Source organism: Bos taurus, chromosome X, assembly GCF_002263795.3.
Source record: "Bos taurus isolate L1 Dominette 01449 registration number 42190680 breed Hereford chromosome X, ARS-UCD2.0, whole genome shotgun sequence".
In the NCBI taxonomy this organism is placed as follows: Eukaryota; Metazoa; Chordata; class Mammalia; order Artiodactyla; family Bovidae; genus Bos; species Bos taurus.
The window spans coordinates 52,350,140-52,364,741 of record NC_037357.1 but is presented as its reverse complement, the minus strand read 5'-3'; the positions used below and the strand labels follow the sequence as shown (position 1 = coordinate 52,364,741).

General features: G+C 39.4%; 1 protein-coding gene across 1 annotated transcript; it reads right to left on the bottom strand.

The window, feature by feature from the left end:
* Positions 1–2,117: 2,117 nt before the first annotated feature.
* LOC101902451 (transcription elongation factor A protein-like 3) lies at positions 2,118–8,928 on the bottom strand. Its single transcript, XM_059883827.1, is given in 4 exon segments — positions 2,118–7,555; positions 7,557–7,702; positions 7,705–8,175; positions 8,913–8,928. Coding segments are annotated over 4 exon segments (687 nt in total). The 3' UTR covers positions 2,118–7,501.
* Between the last annotated feature and the right edge of the window lie 5,674 nt (positions 8,929–14,602).

The following is a 14,602-nucleotide window of genomic DNA, read 5'->3' as shown; positions in this document are numbered from 1 at the left end:
TGCTTCCAGTGTATATTCAGGACTGATTTCCTTTAGGATCAACTGGTTGGATCTCCTTGCAGTCCAAGGGACTCTCAAGAGTCTTCTCCAACACCACAGTTCAAAAGCATCAATCTTTGGCTCTCAGCTTTCTTTATAGTCCAACTCTCACATTCATACATGACGACTGGAAAAAACATAGCTTTGACTAGATGGACCTTTGTCAGCAAAGTAACGTCTCTGCTTTTTAACATACTGTTGAGGTTGATTATAGCTTTTCTTCCAAGGAGCAAGCATCTTTTAATTTCATGGCTGTAGCCACCATCTGCAGTGATTTTGGAGCCCAAGAAAATAAAGTCCAATGATACAGCTCTAAATCTAGAACATACGATTCTTTTGATTTCTGTCTTAGCTGGATATCTTCTCCATGATATAAAGAAGCAAATTGAAGATAGTTGGATAGGTGGGTTAGCCTCTTGATATCATTCAGGTTTCAACCCAATTCTTTTAAGAATTAAAAATAATTGTACTTGTCTTACAAATTGAGTCTTTGTGGCTCTAGAAGCAATTAAAGCCTATCTATCATTTTTACCAACTCCTAAATTTGCTCTATTTGTCTCAAAAATGCTTATAGATATTGTAAATGATCAGGATAGTAAAAACAAAACTATAATTCAAAAAGACACATGCACTCCAATGTTCACTGCAGCATTATTTACAACAGCCAAGACACGGAAACAACCTAAATGTCCATTGACAGATGAATGGGTAAAGATGTCGTACATATATACAGTGGAATACTACTCAGCCATAAAAAAGAATGAAATAATGCCATTTGCAGCAACATGGATGCAACTAGAGATTATCATACCAAGTGAAGTAAGTCAGAAAGATAAAGACAAACACCATATTATATCACTTATATGTGGAATCTAAAATATGACACAAATGACCCTATCTGTGGAACAGAAACAGAACTGGGGACATAGAGAATAGGCTGGTGGTTGCCAAGGGGGATGGTGGTGGGAGAGGGTTGAATTGGGAGTTTGGTATTAGCAGATGCAAATTGGCCTACTTATAGCACAGGGAATTATACTCAATATCCTGTGAAAAACCATAATGGAAAAGAATATGAAAAGAATATATATATATATAAATAACTAAGTTACTTCACTGTACAGCAGTAATTAAGACAACATTGTAATTCAAGTATAATGAAAAATAAATTTAAAAATTTTAGTTATAGAATGGCCTATTTCATTTTTTTTATACTTTCCAGTTACTGGCTGAAATTTCCATGAGTTAGTCTTTTATCTCCTATTTAGTATGAAAAATTATTATTATTAGCTGCATTGGACAGCAGATGGGATGTTAGTTTCCCAACCAAGGATCAAACACAGCCCCTGTAGTGGCAGTGGAAGTGCAGTCTTAACCACTGGACTGCCAGGGAATTCCCAGAAAAGTTATTTTTAAATTGAATCTTATAATTCCAATATCTGGAACTCCTATAGATCTGTATTTGCTGTGTGTTGTTTCTGCTGAACTTTTTTTTTTTCATGTCTGCACTCATTTTGTACCTGGCTACTTTTTACTATGTAGACAGACTATTTACCAAAATAACTGTAGGATTAGGATGATGTAAACTTCCTGTGGAGAAAATTTACACTTATTTATATCATGCAATTCAGAATCCCCTGAATCTTAATTTAATAGGAATTTGGATAATTGAAAGTTGGACTGTTGATCCAGTAATTTTTTTTTTTTTTACAAAGTATTCTCTCAGAAATACAGAAATTAGCCCAAATGTTTTTCAAGTTCATGTGGTCTAGGATAAGCTTTCATAAATAAAAGTTAGCCTAACTTCGTTGGTTTAATTAAAACAGGCATATCTTCAGAGTTATCACCATTAAGTATGATGCAAACATACAGCTTTTTTTCCTACCCAGGTTTACTAAAAGTCATATTATCTCTGTTACAGGATTTGTTAGAAAGAAAAATAATTTGAGATGATGGTTAGCTACTTAATGCTTCAAGAAGTTTTCGTAATCTAAAAGGTTAATTATGTAGATGTAATTAAGATAAAACTTTATATATGAACTTTTCCACAGTAATTATGTTTCATGGTATGTCTACTTAAAAATAGTTTCAAAAATCTTTTTGATAACTTGAAAACTTAAAAGTTATATTAACTAATGATGGATATGCATTGAATATCTAGATCATTTTCAGATAAAATACTGAAACAAACTACTAAACATAGGTTTATCTACTTTGGCATCTTCTTATAAAGGAACTGAAGATATTTGGATGTATAAACATGTGTTGTGCCATATTGGAAAATTCATTGTCAGGAAGAATATGCTTTTAGAAATTATGAAATATATTTATAAATTTGCCAATCATAGAATGCTTACGTAACAGGCAGTCCTCAACTGTTTACTTTTTAGTTTCACTAGAAATTAAGGTTTCTAAGGGTTAAGAATGCTAATCTATATATGTAATTAAAAATACTAGAAACAATAAGGGTAAAAGGAAACAACTATGTATGAAAAGTAGGTTAAAAAAAAGTAGGATGTGTGTTTTGGATAAGAAGTATGAAAGACATGTTTTTGTTAAGGGAAAGAGAGTAATTTTGTTCTAAAGTCAAATGACTGGTATTCTAGAATGAGGAAGAGGAAAATACAGGAAAAAAAAAACCTGAGTGGCTGAGTGGGTAGAAAGTTTCAGTAAACAGAATCTTGGGAAAGGAATTTTATGTGTGGTCAAGCTGGCTAAGATTAGAATGGATTTATTTATAAGTTTTTAAAAGAATGAGCTTTAACCTCAAAAGTACAGTGGTACAAGGACTTTCCTGGCAGTCCAGTGGTTAAGACTCCATGCTTCCGCTGTAGGGGGAAAGGATTCGATCCTAGGTTGGGGAAGTGAGATCTAGCTTGCTTAGAGGTATGGCAAGAAAAAAAGAAAGAAAGGGAAGGAAGGAAGAGAGGGAGGGAGGCAGGGAGAAAGGGAGGGAGGGAGGAGTACAATGGTGAAAAATTAGTTTGGTTTTCTCTCCCTTAAAAAGAAAATGTATTTTGGACTATTGATCTTCTCTTGATAAGAGATTGTGAAATGTTTTTCTTTACCTTTTGGGTAATCTGCCTGGAAAGCAAAGATTTTGTCTTACCAAAAGAATTTTTTGTGTTTCATGTTGTCTTTATCAGGTCTTTGATTATGTGGGAGAATTGAGTGTTCTCAATGTGAAAAGAGCTATATTTTCATTCACAGTTTTGTAACCTTCTGTATTTACCTTAAAATTTTTTTGATTGTCCCTTTGGTTAAATAGATAAGTAAGTATTGTTTCATATTGACTTGTGATCCTGTTTAATCAAATGTTCAAACTTTTTGACATTTTTGGCAGCTTCCCAAAATCAAAATCTAAATGGAGTCTTTTTGACCTCAAACTAGTTTTGAGATTTCCCAGAGGGTCCTTGCTGCTGCTGCTGCTGCTAAGTCGCTTCAGTCGTGTCCGACTCTGTGCGACCCCATAAATGGTGGCCCACCAGGCTCCCCCATCCCTGGGATTCTCCAGGCAAGAACACTGGAGTGGGCTGCCATTTCCTTCTCCAATGCATGAAAGGGAAAAGTGAAAGTGAAGTCGCTCAGTCGTGTCTGACTCTTCTCGACCCCATGGTCTGCAGCCTCCCAGGCTCCTCCGTCCATGGGATTTTCCAGGCAAGAGTACTGGAGTGGGGTGCCATTGCCTTCTCCAGAGGGTCCTTAGAAACTCTCAAAAAAACTGTCTCTCACTTTATAAAAGAGATGTTAAAACAATTAGGGGTTTTTTTTGGTATGTTAAAATACATGGGAAACATTGTCAAATAAGAAATATTATGCTTTCTTAGGTTATATATGTATGGATATATGTTACTAATATAGATATTCTAGACTTGTTTGAACTTCACAGAAATTTGTCAATACCCTCATTGTCCAGTTATTATCTTAAATTGTCATATGGCACAAATTCATGTCATATGCTAATCCAGGATTACCCTTTTCCCTATTTTTCTAATGATATCTTAAATTTTATTGTCCACATGTAATATTTTATAATTAGCATTTGCCTTTTCCCATTTCTTAATAGAAGAAACCTCTGGAACTTATAAAGTAGATAGTGACAGAAAATTCATTTCAAAAAGCTCTGAACTGGGCTTCCCTGGTGGCTCAGTGGTAAAGAATCCTCCTGCCAATGCAGGAGACACAAGTTCAATCCCTGGTTCGGGAAGATCCCACATGCTGTGGAGCAACTAAACCTGTGCACCTCAACTATTAAGCCTGTGCTCTAGAGCCCACATGCCGCAACTACTGAAGCCCTAGTGCCCTAGACCCTGTGCTCAGCAACAAGAGAAGCCACCACAATGAGAAGCCTGTGCACTGCAACAAAGAGTAGCCTTCACTCACCGCAACTAGAGAAAAGCCCAAGCAGCAATGAAGACCCAATGCAGCTTAAAATAAAAAATTACAATAAAAAATCTTTCAACTACTTCAGAATTAATAAACATTAATAGTTTACTCTGAAACAACAAACTATTCCATATTGTTCCTATCTTTAAATGAAATTTTTATTTTTATTTTATTTTGTTTTTTTTGGCCACATCACGTGGCTTTATGGGATTTTAGTTCCCTGACCAGGGATTGAAGCCAGGCCCTTGGCAGTGAGAGCTAAGAATCCTAACCACTGGGATCACCCAGGAATTCTCTAAATAAAGTTTTTATAATTTGGGGTTTTATATTTTGTTCTGTGAGCCATTTTTAATTCATGTTTTGTATATGGTGTGAGGCAAGGGTACTTTTTTTGTATATTGATGTCTGCTATAGACTGAATTGTTTGTGTAACTGTGAAATTCATCGTTGGATGGTATTTGGAAGCAGGGCCTTTGGCAATTAAGCCATGCAAGTGGAGCCCTCATGAGGAATTAGCTTCATTATAAAAATGACCCCAAAAAGCTCCCTTGCCCCTTCTGTCATGTGAAGACATCTGGTTATGAACCAGGAATCTGACCCCTACTAGATACCAAATCTGCCAGCATCTGATCATGGGTTTCCCACACTCCAGAACTATGAAAAATTCCTGTCTGTGGTATTTTTGTTATAGCAGTACAAACTGACCAAGACGACATAGTTGTTCCAGTATCATTTGTTGAAAAGTCTTTCTCCACTGAATTCCTGTGGGTCCTTTTTAAAACATGAATTGACGATATACATGTGGGTCTACTTTTGGACTCTGTCTTATTCCATCAATCTATGTCTATCCTATGCCATACTACACAGTCTTGATTACTGTAGTTTTAGTTAGCCCTGAAATCAGGCAATGAGTCCTTCAACTGTGTTCTTCATTTTCAAAATATTTTGGCTATCCTGTGTCCTTTGCTTTTCCATATAACATTGAATTTATAGATAACTTTTGGAGAGAATTACCATATTAACACTATCAAGGCTTCTAATCCATGAACAGGGTATCTTTTTTTAACTCGGGGCTTCTGATTCAATCATAATTAAGTATATATATCATATAATTTATTAAACATATGTGAATAAGAAAGTCCTCATTTGGAAAAAGCGACATACTAGTGGGTTAAATTAAAATCCCTAACATTGAGAGTTCTTAATATTTTTAAGAGCACTGTTACAATTTTTAGTTGGAATTGGTCTGGAATGGGAAGGGATATTTTCAGTTTGAAACTCACTTGTGTAACCCTCTCTGATTATGTGTGGACAAGTCCTTTGAATTTGTGTAGGAAACCAACCAGGAGACTTTTTAGAGAGAAAATTCACACTAAGAATGGTATATAAATTTAGATATGGCTTCCCTGAGGTACTGTGGTGTGTAGTTCAAATAATTATCCACTGTTTCATCCATAGATGTGTCTCAGGATACAATCCCCAGGGGACCCAAAATATATGAGTCCTGTAAGAGATAAGAAACTACTATAAGCAAATATAAAATGAACTAAATTGTTAATGACTACTTTGCTAAGAACTATGTAATATAATGGAGCCCAAACTGCCCTGGGGCAATGCCACGAGGGTAGATACAACTCTGAAGTTGGGAGAGGGAATTTACCCACATTCCTATAGAAGTCAGATAGGGGCTTTGACCCTTTGGGGACTAAAGGGAACCAGAGGAGCTTTGTCACCATAAGGACTCCATCATATCAATACCTGTCAGCAGAGGGTACAGGGTCCGGCAGAGCAGGCATGCCCAGCAGATATGGTAGTATCCAGAGAAGAGTGGCAGTCTCTTCTCAGCTGCTTAGACTTGTTGCTAGGCATTGGTGAGACCTACCCTCAGCTCTCTCCTGAGTGTCTGACAAGGTTCAGAGTCCTACTGCGACAAAGGAGCTCTCCCAACAGAGCTAACATATCCAGTACCTCATCTGGTCCACTCAGCAGATTGTGAGGCAAGTTTTATTCCCATTTCACAGATGACAAGACTGACCTTTAGAGCACGTGGATCTGTTGTAACTGTCAGGTTGATTCCTCTAGCTATGAGTCCTAGATGTAATGTTTTACTTATCATTTTACAGTCTGACAACAGGAATCTTCATTGCCCTCATAAGCTCACTGAACATTTCAATTTTTTTTTATCATGTATTGATTTCTAGGAATTTTTTTATTATGACAAACATCATTTAAGAAAAAGTAGAGATGAGTGAGCAAAGACAGGAAAAAGAATCACACATGTTGGGAGGAGCCATAGGATGGTAGAGGACCCAGGAGAAGGGCTGCCAGTGCCCACTGACGTGGTTACAACTAGGGGAAAACATCGATGGACATACTTGTGGAGGAATGGCATGGAGGTACCATCTGAGGATTGGACTCATCTTTGAGTACAGGCAAGACCTATTTTCTGGCTACAATGCAGGAAAAAACTATCACCTAGTTTTTAGTTTTCATGGTTTTCTCTGTGCACAAATGCATTACGCAAACATTTACTACTTTTACAAAGTGAAGAGTGTTAGTCGCTCAGTCATGTCTGACTCTTTGCGATCCCATGGGCTGTAGCCCACCAGGTTTCTCTGTCCATGGGATTTGCCAGGCAAGAATACTGGAGTGGGTAGCCATTTCCTCCTTAGGGGGATCTTCCAGACCTAGGGATCAAACTCAGGTCTCTCGCATTGCAGGCAAATTCTTTACAGTCTGAGCCACCAGGGAAGCCCTTTTACAAAACTGGTTTGATACTATACATTTGGTTCTGAAAAGTGTTTTTTTATTGCTCTTTTTACAGTGTACCATGAACATCTCTTCCATGAACGTGAGTGAAAACCCCCTACTGAAACACAGAGCACTGTAGTTGGATCAAATGGCTGCTGGTAAGGACAGTGACACCTAAGCAAAGTATCAGCTTGAGGATAAAACACAGAGCCTGACAAGTGACTACCAGGGAAAGCAGGGTCAGTGATATTCTCATCAAAGAAACCAGAATCAAATGCCAAGGCATTAAAGATATGGGATATCATGTATGCCCCTTTGGCTCCTCCCTTCATTCCCTTGACACCCCATTGCCCCTTGGGGTGAATGGATCCTGTACATTTCTTTTGTATCCAATGAAATCCACCCATTTTCTGTCTTTTCCTTAGCTCTTGAAGCTGAGCCGTTGACAGATCTTCACATTCTCTGATTATCTCCTCACCTCCCAGATGCCTTTCCTGTAAGTTGTCCTGATAGTCCTTGGGGGAATCCTGTCCGTTTTTCTTTTTGCCTTCTGGGGCACATAATCTTCAGCAGGGCGCTCTTCAGCAGCACGTGACTGGCTCTCTGACTTTGCCTGGGACTCTGGCTTGCCCTTCTTGAGTGGGTTTCCCTCAGCTTCGAACTTGCCCTGCTTTTCTTTCTTCCCCTCATCTGCTGGTTGTCCCTCATGTGCGGGTTGTCTCTCATCGTCTGGCTGTCCCTCATTCTGGAGCTCTCATTCCTATTCTGACTTCCCCTCCACTTCCGGCTTTTCTTTCTCATCTGACTTTCCTTCATTTTCAGGCTCTACTTCATCTTCTGGCTTTCCCTCACTTTCCAACTTTCCTTCATTTTCATTGCAGTTTTTCCATGTTGAGATGTCCCCTCCTTTTCCTGTCCTGGGGGATGAGGGTGGAAGAGACAAAGAGGAGACAAGGGAGACTGAGGGCTTGTGTGGAAGGCAGGTCTGGACAGCACTGGCATCTCACCCGCGTCAGTGGTCCTCTGACCTGGCCGAGCCTAGTGTACCTTCTGCCTACCCTTTACCCCACCATTCCTCCTGCACTGACAGCCAACCATTCCGTGGCAGGCCCTGCCACCTTGTACCATCCTTTAACGTGGCAGGGAGGGTGTATATTATATCTGGTGGGGGGATGGGAAGTGGGGCCCTCAAATGCTGCCCAAGCTGTGCCCCCCAGCCCCATGCCTATCCAGTGCCCTCCCATTTTTCACTGACTTGCAGGGATTCTGGCCAGGTTTCTCCTCCTTTTCTAGCTTTGCAGAGTGTTGGGAACAGACATGCAGACCTGCAGACAGAAGACAGAGAGGGACTGCACGGTCCATGGGCTGAGGTCCCTTTCCTGAATCCGGGCCCTCCTCATCCTACAATTTTCCCCCTACCTCTCCTGCATCCCAGCTACCATTACTTTTCAGGCTGCAGGCACCAGACCAGGATGCTTTCCAAACTATTTTGGGTCTCTGTGTCTTCCTCCCGTGCAAGCAACCCGCCGCATCCCCACCCCTTTATGTGAGGTCAGTTATTTCCTCCTGGGCTCAGGTGTGAAAGGGAATTATTTTCAGAATTTGTCTACGTTTCACCATTGCACTGCAGGGGCACACACCCCCCCCACCCCTGCAATTTCAGGCTCAAAAATGGGGGGAGGGCACAGAGGAGGGCCGTCGAGGAGGATACGGGGCCACCTGCCCACGTCGCGCCTCACCGTTCTCCACATTCATCTCGGGACCCCCTCCTTTCTCCCCGTCTCTCCCCGCTGCTCCTGAATCTTAGTCCCATCAGCTTCCACCCCTGCCCAGGACGCCGCAGTGGCCACCTTGATACTGACCTGTGGCGCCCAGACCAGGTCTGCACCTCCTCGGGCTCGCCTAAGCCCTCTCGCCCCTCGCCGGGGCAGCTCTGGGAACTGGTTCTGCGTGGGCAGGGCGGGCATGGGGGCTGCTGTCCACGTCACCGCCCAGCCGGTCATGTGAGCATCGCATCACCTGAACCAGGTCCCCCACCCCACTCCCTTGCCCCCAGCCCAGAGGGTCCTGACAGCTCCAGAAGGTGGAGGCCGGCAGAGGGTGGTGGTTGGAGAAGGAGGCATTACCGATAAAGCAGGAGTGGAGAGGCTTCCTGACTGCACGTGCTTTACCTGGAGCATCTCGGGTCCTCGCTCAGCATCCCTCTGAGATGCCCATTAGCCCCACTTGCAGCAGCTGATCACAAGGAAGGTACCAGACTTGGCCTAGAGCACCACATAGCCCCACAGCCCGCTTTCAAGACTAGCTCCTCCTGACTCTAGAGCCCTGGTGCTGGTCCCACCAGGGAGCTGCGCTGCCACCTTGTGTAGCTGTGTCCTGAGCCTCAGCTCTTCTCAGTCCATGTGTTCTCTCTCCCTGACTCTGTCCGTTTTCCGTAAACACAGATTCCCAAATCTACATATCCAGGTTATTCCCTCCCCTGAATCTCAGACTCATTTTTGCTTTCCCACCAAAAATAAAGGTAAGTGCTTATTTCCCCAGTTTTCAACATAATATGACATACTTTTTAATTTTCACTGATAAGTGAGTAGTAGTATATCCATGGCATTTTATTTTGCATTTCTGTTTAATAGCAAATTAAATATCATTGTGAATTGTCTGTTCATGTCTTTTCCACATATTTTTCTTTTTTAAAAAAAAAATATTTATTTTTTATTCATTTGGCCACACCATGTCTTAGTTGCAGCATGTGGGATATTTAGTTGTGGCGTGTGGGATCTAGTTCCCTGACCAGGGATCACACCTGGGCCCCCTGCATTCGGAGTGCGGAGTCTTAGCCACTGAACCTCCAGGGAAGTCCCTTTTCCACATTCTTCTATTGGGTTATTGCTCCTTCGCACTTTTCAAGTGTTCTTTATACATTATATTAGGCCTTTATTATAAAAGTTGCAAATATTTACTTCCAACTTGTTAGTTGCTTTATTTTTTTATGATGTATTTTTTCCATGCATTAAAAAATAGTCATATTTATCAGATTTGTCTTTTATTGCATCTAGATTTTTGACTCATAGTTAAAAACTCTTTTCCTACATGAGGTCAAAGAGGAATTCCCCATTTTCTTTTAGTACTCATAAGGTTAACTGTATTTTTCTTAAGGGCATCTATGGTTAAGGAGTAAAGGTTAAGGAATAAACCATTGTTAAATGAACTGAAGCTTTAGAAGACTCAAAGCACTAGAATAACAAAACTCAAAGTCCAAGTTTTATTAAAAGGGAAGGAGTTTCCTAGGAACTCCAGATGTTTCACTTTAAGGGTAATTATAAACTGGAAATAAACTAGCCCTCACAAAGTCTTTTAGCTTGGCTTTGCAACATCTAGGTGGACTGCTACTGCTAAGCCACTTCAGTCGTGTCCGACTCTCTGCGACCCCATAGACAGCAGCCCACCAGGCTCCCCCGTCTCTGGGATTCTCCAGGCAAGAACACTGGAGTATGGTGCCATTTCCTTCTCCAATGCATGAAAGTGAAAAGTGAATGTGAAGTCGCTCAGTCGTATCCAACTCTTGGCAACCCCACGGACTGCAGCCTACCAGGCTCCTCCATCCATAGGATTTTCCAGGCAAGAGTACTGGAGTGGGGTGCATTGCCTTCTCCGTCTAGGTGGACTAGTAAAGTTTAATTTTTGAATATAGATTATGGTGGTTTTAGACAGAAGTATCCTTATGGGCCTAACCAGTGCAAACAAAATCTTCTTTGGAGAAAGATTCCATCATCCTCAGCCTCAAATTATTCCAACAAACAGCTATTTAAGTACAATGCCCATACACAAAGATAACCAGAAAAACAAAGAAAAGAGACATCATAGATAAGAAGCACTATAGGCAATAGACAACAGAAGCAGATACATTAGCTTTGAATTATTCAAATTATCAGATACAGACTACTAAACCACAGTGCTTGGCATCATGAACTCAATGGACATGAGTTTGAGCAAACTCTGGGAGATAGTAAAGGGCAGGAAAGCCTGGCATGCTGCAGTCCATAGGGTTTCAAAGAGTCAGACATGACTGAGTGACTGAACAACAAAACCACAATGCTCAGTGTATTCAGATAAATAAAATCCAATCTTGAAAATTTCAACATGGAACCATAAAACCAAAAAAAAGTAGGGAAAAAAGAAAACTCCAAAACTGAAAAATAACAAAGCTGAAATTAGAAACTCAGTGGATGGCTTTTAACAGCAGATTAGATGCAATTCAAGAGAATTAAATAACTAGAAATTATATTCAGATGAAATTATCTGGAAGGCTGCACAGGTGGTCAAAAATATGGAAAATACAGACAAGACAGTAGGATAAGGTCTAATACATGTTCAATTGGAATTCTAAAAGGAAAAGAGAAATGGAACTGTTCAGAGGCAATCTTTGAAGATTTAATGGCTGAGGATTTTTCAAAACTGATGAAAGATATTGATCCATAGATCCAAGAAGTCTAACAAATCCCATGCAGGATAAATAAAAAGAAGCCTGTGCATAGAATACATAATAGTGAATTTACAGAGAATTCAAGACAAAGAGAAAATCATAAAAATAGCCAAAAAGATAGAGTATGCCTCAAAAAGAACAAAACTTAGGCTAATTACTGGCTTTGCAACAGCAATGATGAAAGCATGAAGATGGTGAAGTGACATCTTTAGTATCTTGAAAGAAAGTAAATACCAACCAAGAAAATAACCAGCAAAAATACCCTTCAAAAATGAAGGCAAAATAAAAGCTTTATAAATAAACCAAAACAAAGAGTTTCTAGCAGCAGTCAGAAGCCAAAGGAAATACTCAATTCTATGGGGCATTTTTCAGATAACAGGAAAATGATCTCAGATGGAAGACTGGGGATGAAGGAAGGAAAAGAAAGCAATTAAAAGGCTAAATATCTATCTATAAATTTAAATCAATACTATATAAAATAATATTATCTTGTTAATTCGTATTGACAACACAGGAGTCAAGAGGACTAGAGTAAAAGCATTTAAAGTTCTGGCATTATCTAAAGAGTATGTATAAGTATAAATTAATGTTAGCCTTTAGTAAGTCAAGACTATATGCTATAATTACTGGATAACTATCAAGGAAGAGTAAGAACGTAAAACTTCTAAGCTAATAGAGGGGCAAAAATAAGAAAATAATCAATCCTAAGGAAGAAAAAACTAACATAAACCAGATGGGGTATAAGAGAAGGAATGTGGTGCAATGGTTATATCCAGTATTAATAGCAGTAAGTACATTAATGTAAATGGTTTACATGAAGCAATTAAAAAACAAAGATTTTTGGACTGGAAAAACCCAACTATATACTATTTACAAAAGACATATCTGAAATATAAAGATACATAAAGACTGAAAGTAAAAGCATAGGGGAAAAATAACATGAAAACACTAACCAAAAGAAAGCCATTATAGTTAAATTAATAACAAAATAGACTTTAAAGCAAAAAGCATTACAAGACATAAGCATCACTTAATGATATTTAAAATTTGTATGCATTTATTAAACAGACCTCAAAATAAATAAATCTGACAGAACTACAAGAAGAAATTAAAAAAATACCTTCCATTTCAGTGTTAACACTCCTGTCTCTATAACTGTAAATATTTAAAATGTTGAAAGAAAAAAAAACTAACCTAAAATTCTATGTCCAGTATAATAATCCTTCAAATGTGGAGGAGAAATAAAGACTTTCTCAGACAAACAAAAACTGATGGAATTCAGCATCAGCAAACCTTTCCTTCAGGAAATGTTAAAAGATTTTCTTCAGGCAGCAGAAAAATGGTGCAGGCCTGCAGCTCAGATCTACATAAAGGAAGAGCATTGGAAATGCAATAAATAAAAGTATAATGAAATCTTTTGTCTTATTCTTAATTGATGTAAAAGACAACTCTCTATCTAAAGTAATAAAATAACAGTGTATTAAGTGATTGCAGGAAATGGATGAGTGAAATGAATAATGAACACTTAAGGTAACTGTACTACATATAAGTGAAGCAGAACAGTGTTATTTGAAAATGTTCTTATTTAAAAATGTAAACTCGAGGAAAATCATTGAAAATTTTTAAAGAAATATAATCGATACACTAAGAGAAGACAAGTGGAATCATGTAAAATAATTAAAACTAGAGAAGGCAGACTTCCTTGGTGGTCCAGTGGCTAAGACTCCACACTCCCAATGCAGGGGACATAGGTTCGATCCTTGATCAGGGATCTAAATCCTACATGTTGCAACTAAACTGAAAGATCCCATATGTCTTAACTAAGACCTGGTGCAGGCAAAAATAAACTAGAGAAGGCAGAAAAAGAAGCCTCTGGCAACAAATAGAAAACAGTTATAAACATGGTTGATACTAAATCCAAATATATTGAGTCATTTTAAATATGAATGGTCTAAATACATCAACTAAAGATTGAAACTATCAGAGTGAATTAAAAAAAACCAACTATATGCTGTGTACAAGAAGCCCACTTTAAATATAGTGAGTGTGTGAAAGTGAAAGTTGCTCAGTCATGTCCAACTCTTTTGAGACCCCATGGACTGTAGTCCATGGGATTTTCCAGGCCAGAATACTGGAGTGGGTAGCCTTTCCCTTCTCTGGGGGATCTTCCCAACCCAGGGATCGAACCTAGGTCTACCCGCATTACAGGTGGATTCTTTACCACCTGGGCCACAAGGGAAGCCCAAGAATACTGGAGTGGGTAGCCTATCCCTTCTACAGGGGATCTTCCTAACCCAGGAATCCAACTGGGGTCTCCTGCATTGCAGGTGAATTCTTTACCAACTGAGCTATTAGGGAAGCCCTGATAAAGAGTGAGAGGTTAAAAGTAAAGCAACAAGAAAGATCTGTACTAAAAAAAAAAAAAAAAAACCTGGACGAAAAAAGAAAGCTGGAGTAGTTACATAATTTCAGACAAAGCAGAACAAGGAAAATTATGAGAGATCAAAAGAGGCACTGCTGCTGCTAAGTCACTTCAGTCGTGTCTGACTCTGCACGATCCCATAGAAAGCAGCCCACCAGGCTCCGCTGTCCCTGGGATTCTCCAGGCAAGAACACTGGAGTGGGTTGCCATTTCCTTCTCCAATGCATGAAAGTGAAAAGTGAAAGTGAAGTTGCTCAGTCATGTCCGACTCTTTGCGACCCCATGGACTGCAGCCTACCAGGCTCCTCTGTCCATGGGATTTTCTAGGCAGGAGTACTGGAGTGGGGTGCCACTGCCTTCTCCGAAAGAGGCACTACATAATGACAAAGGGATCAATTGTGAGCAAAACATATAATAATCCTAAACATGTATATGTACATGACAAAGTGTCAAAATATATGAAGCAAAAACTGATAGAACTGAAAGAAGAAACAGACAAATCTATTATTATAGTTACAAACTTT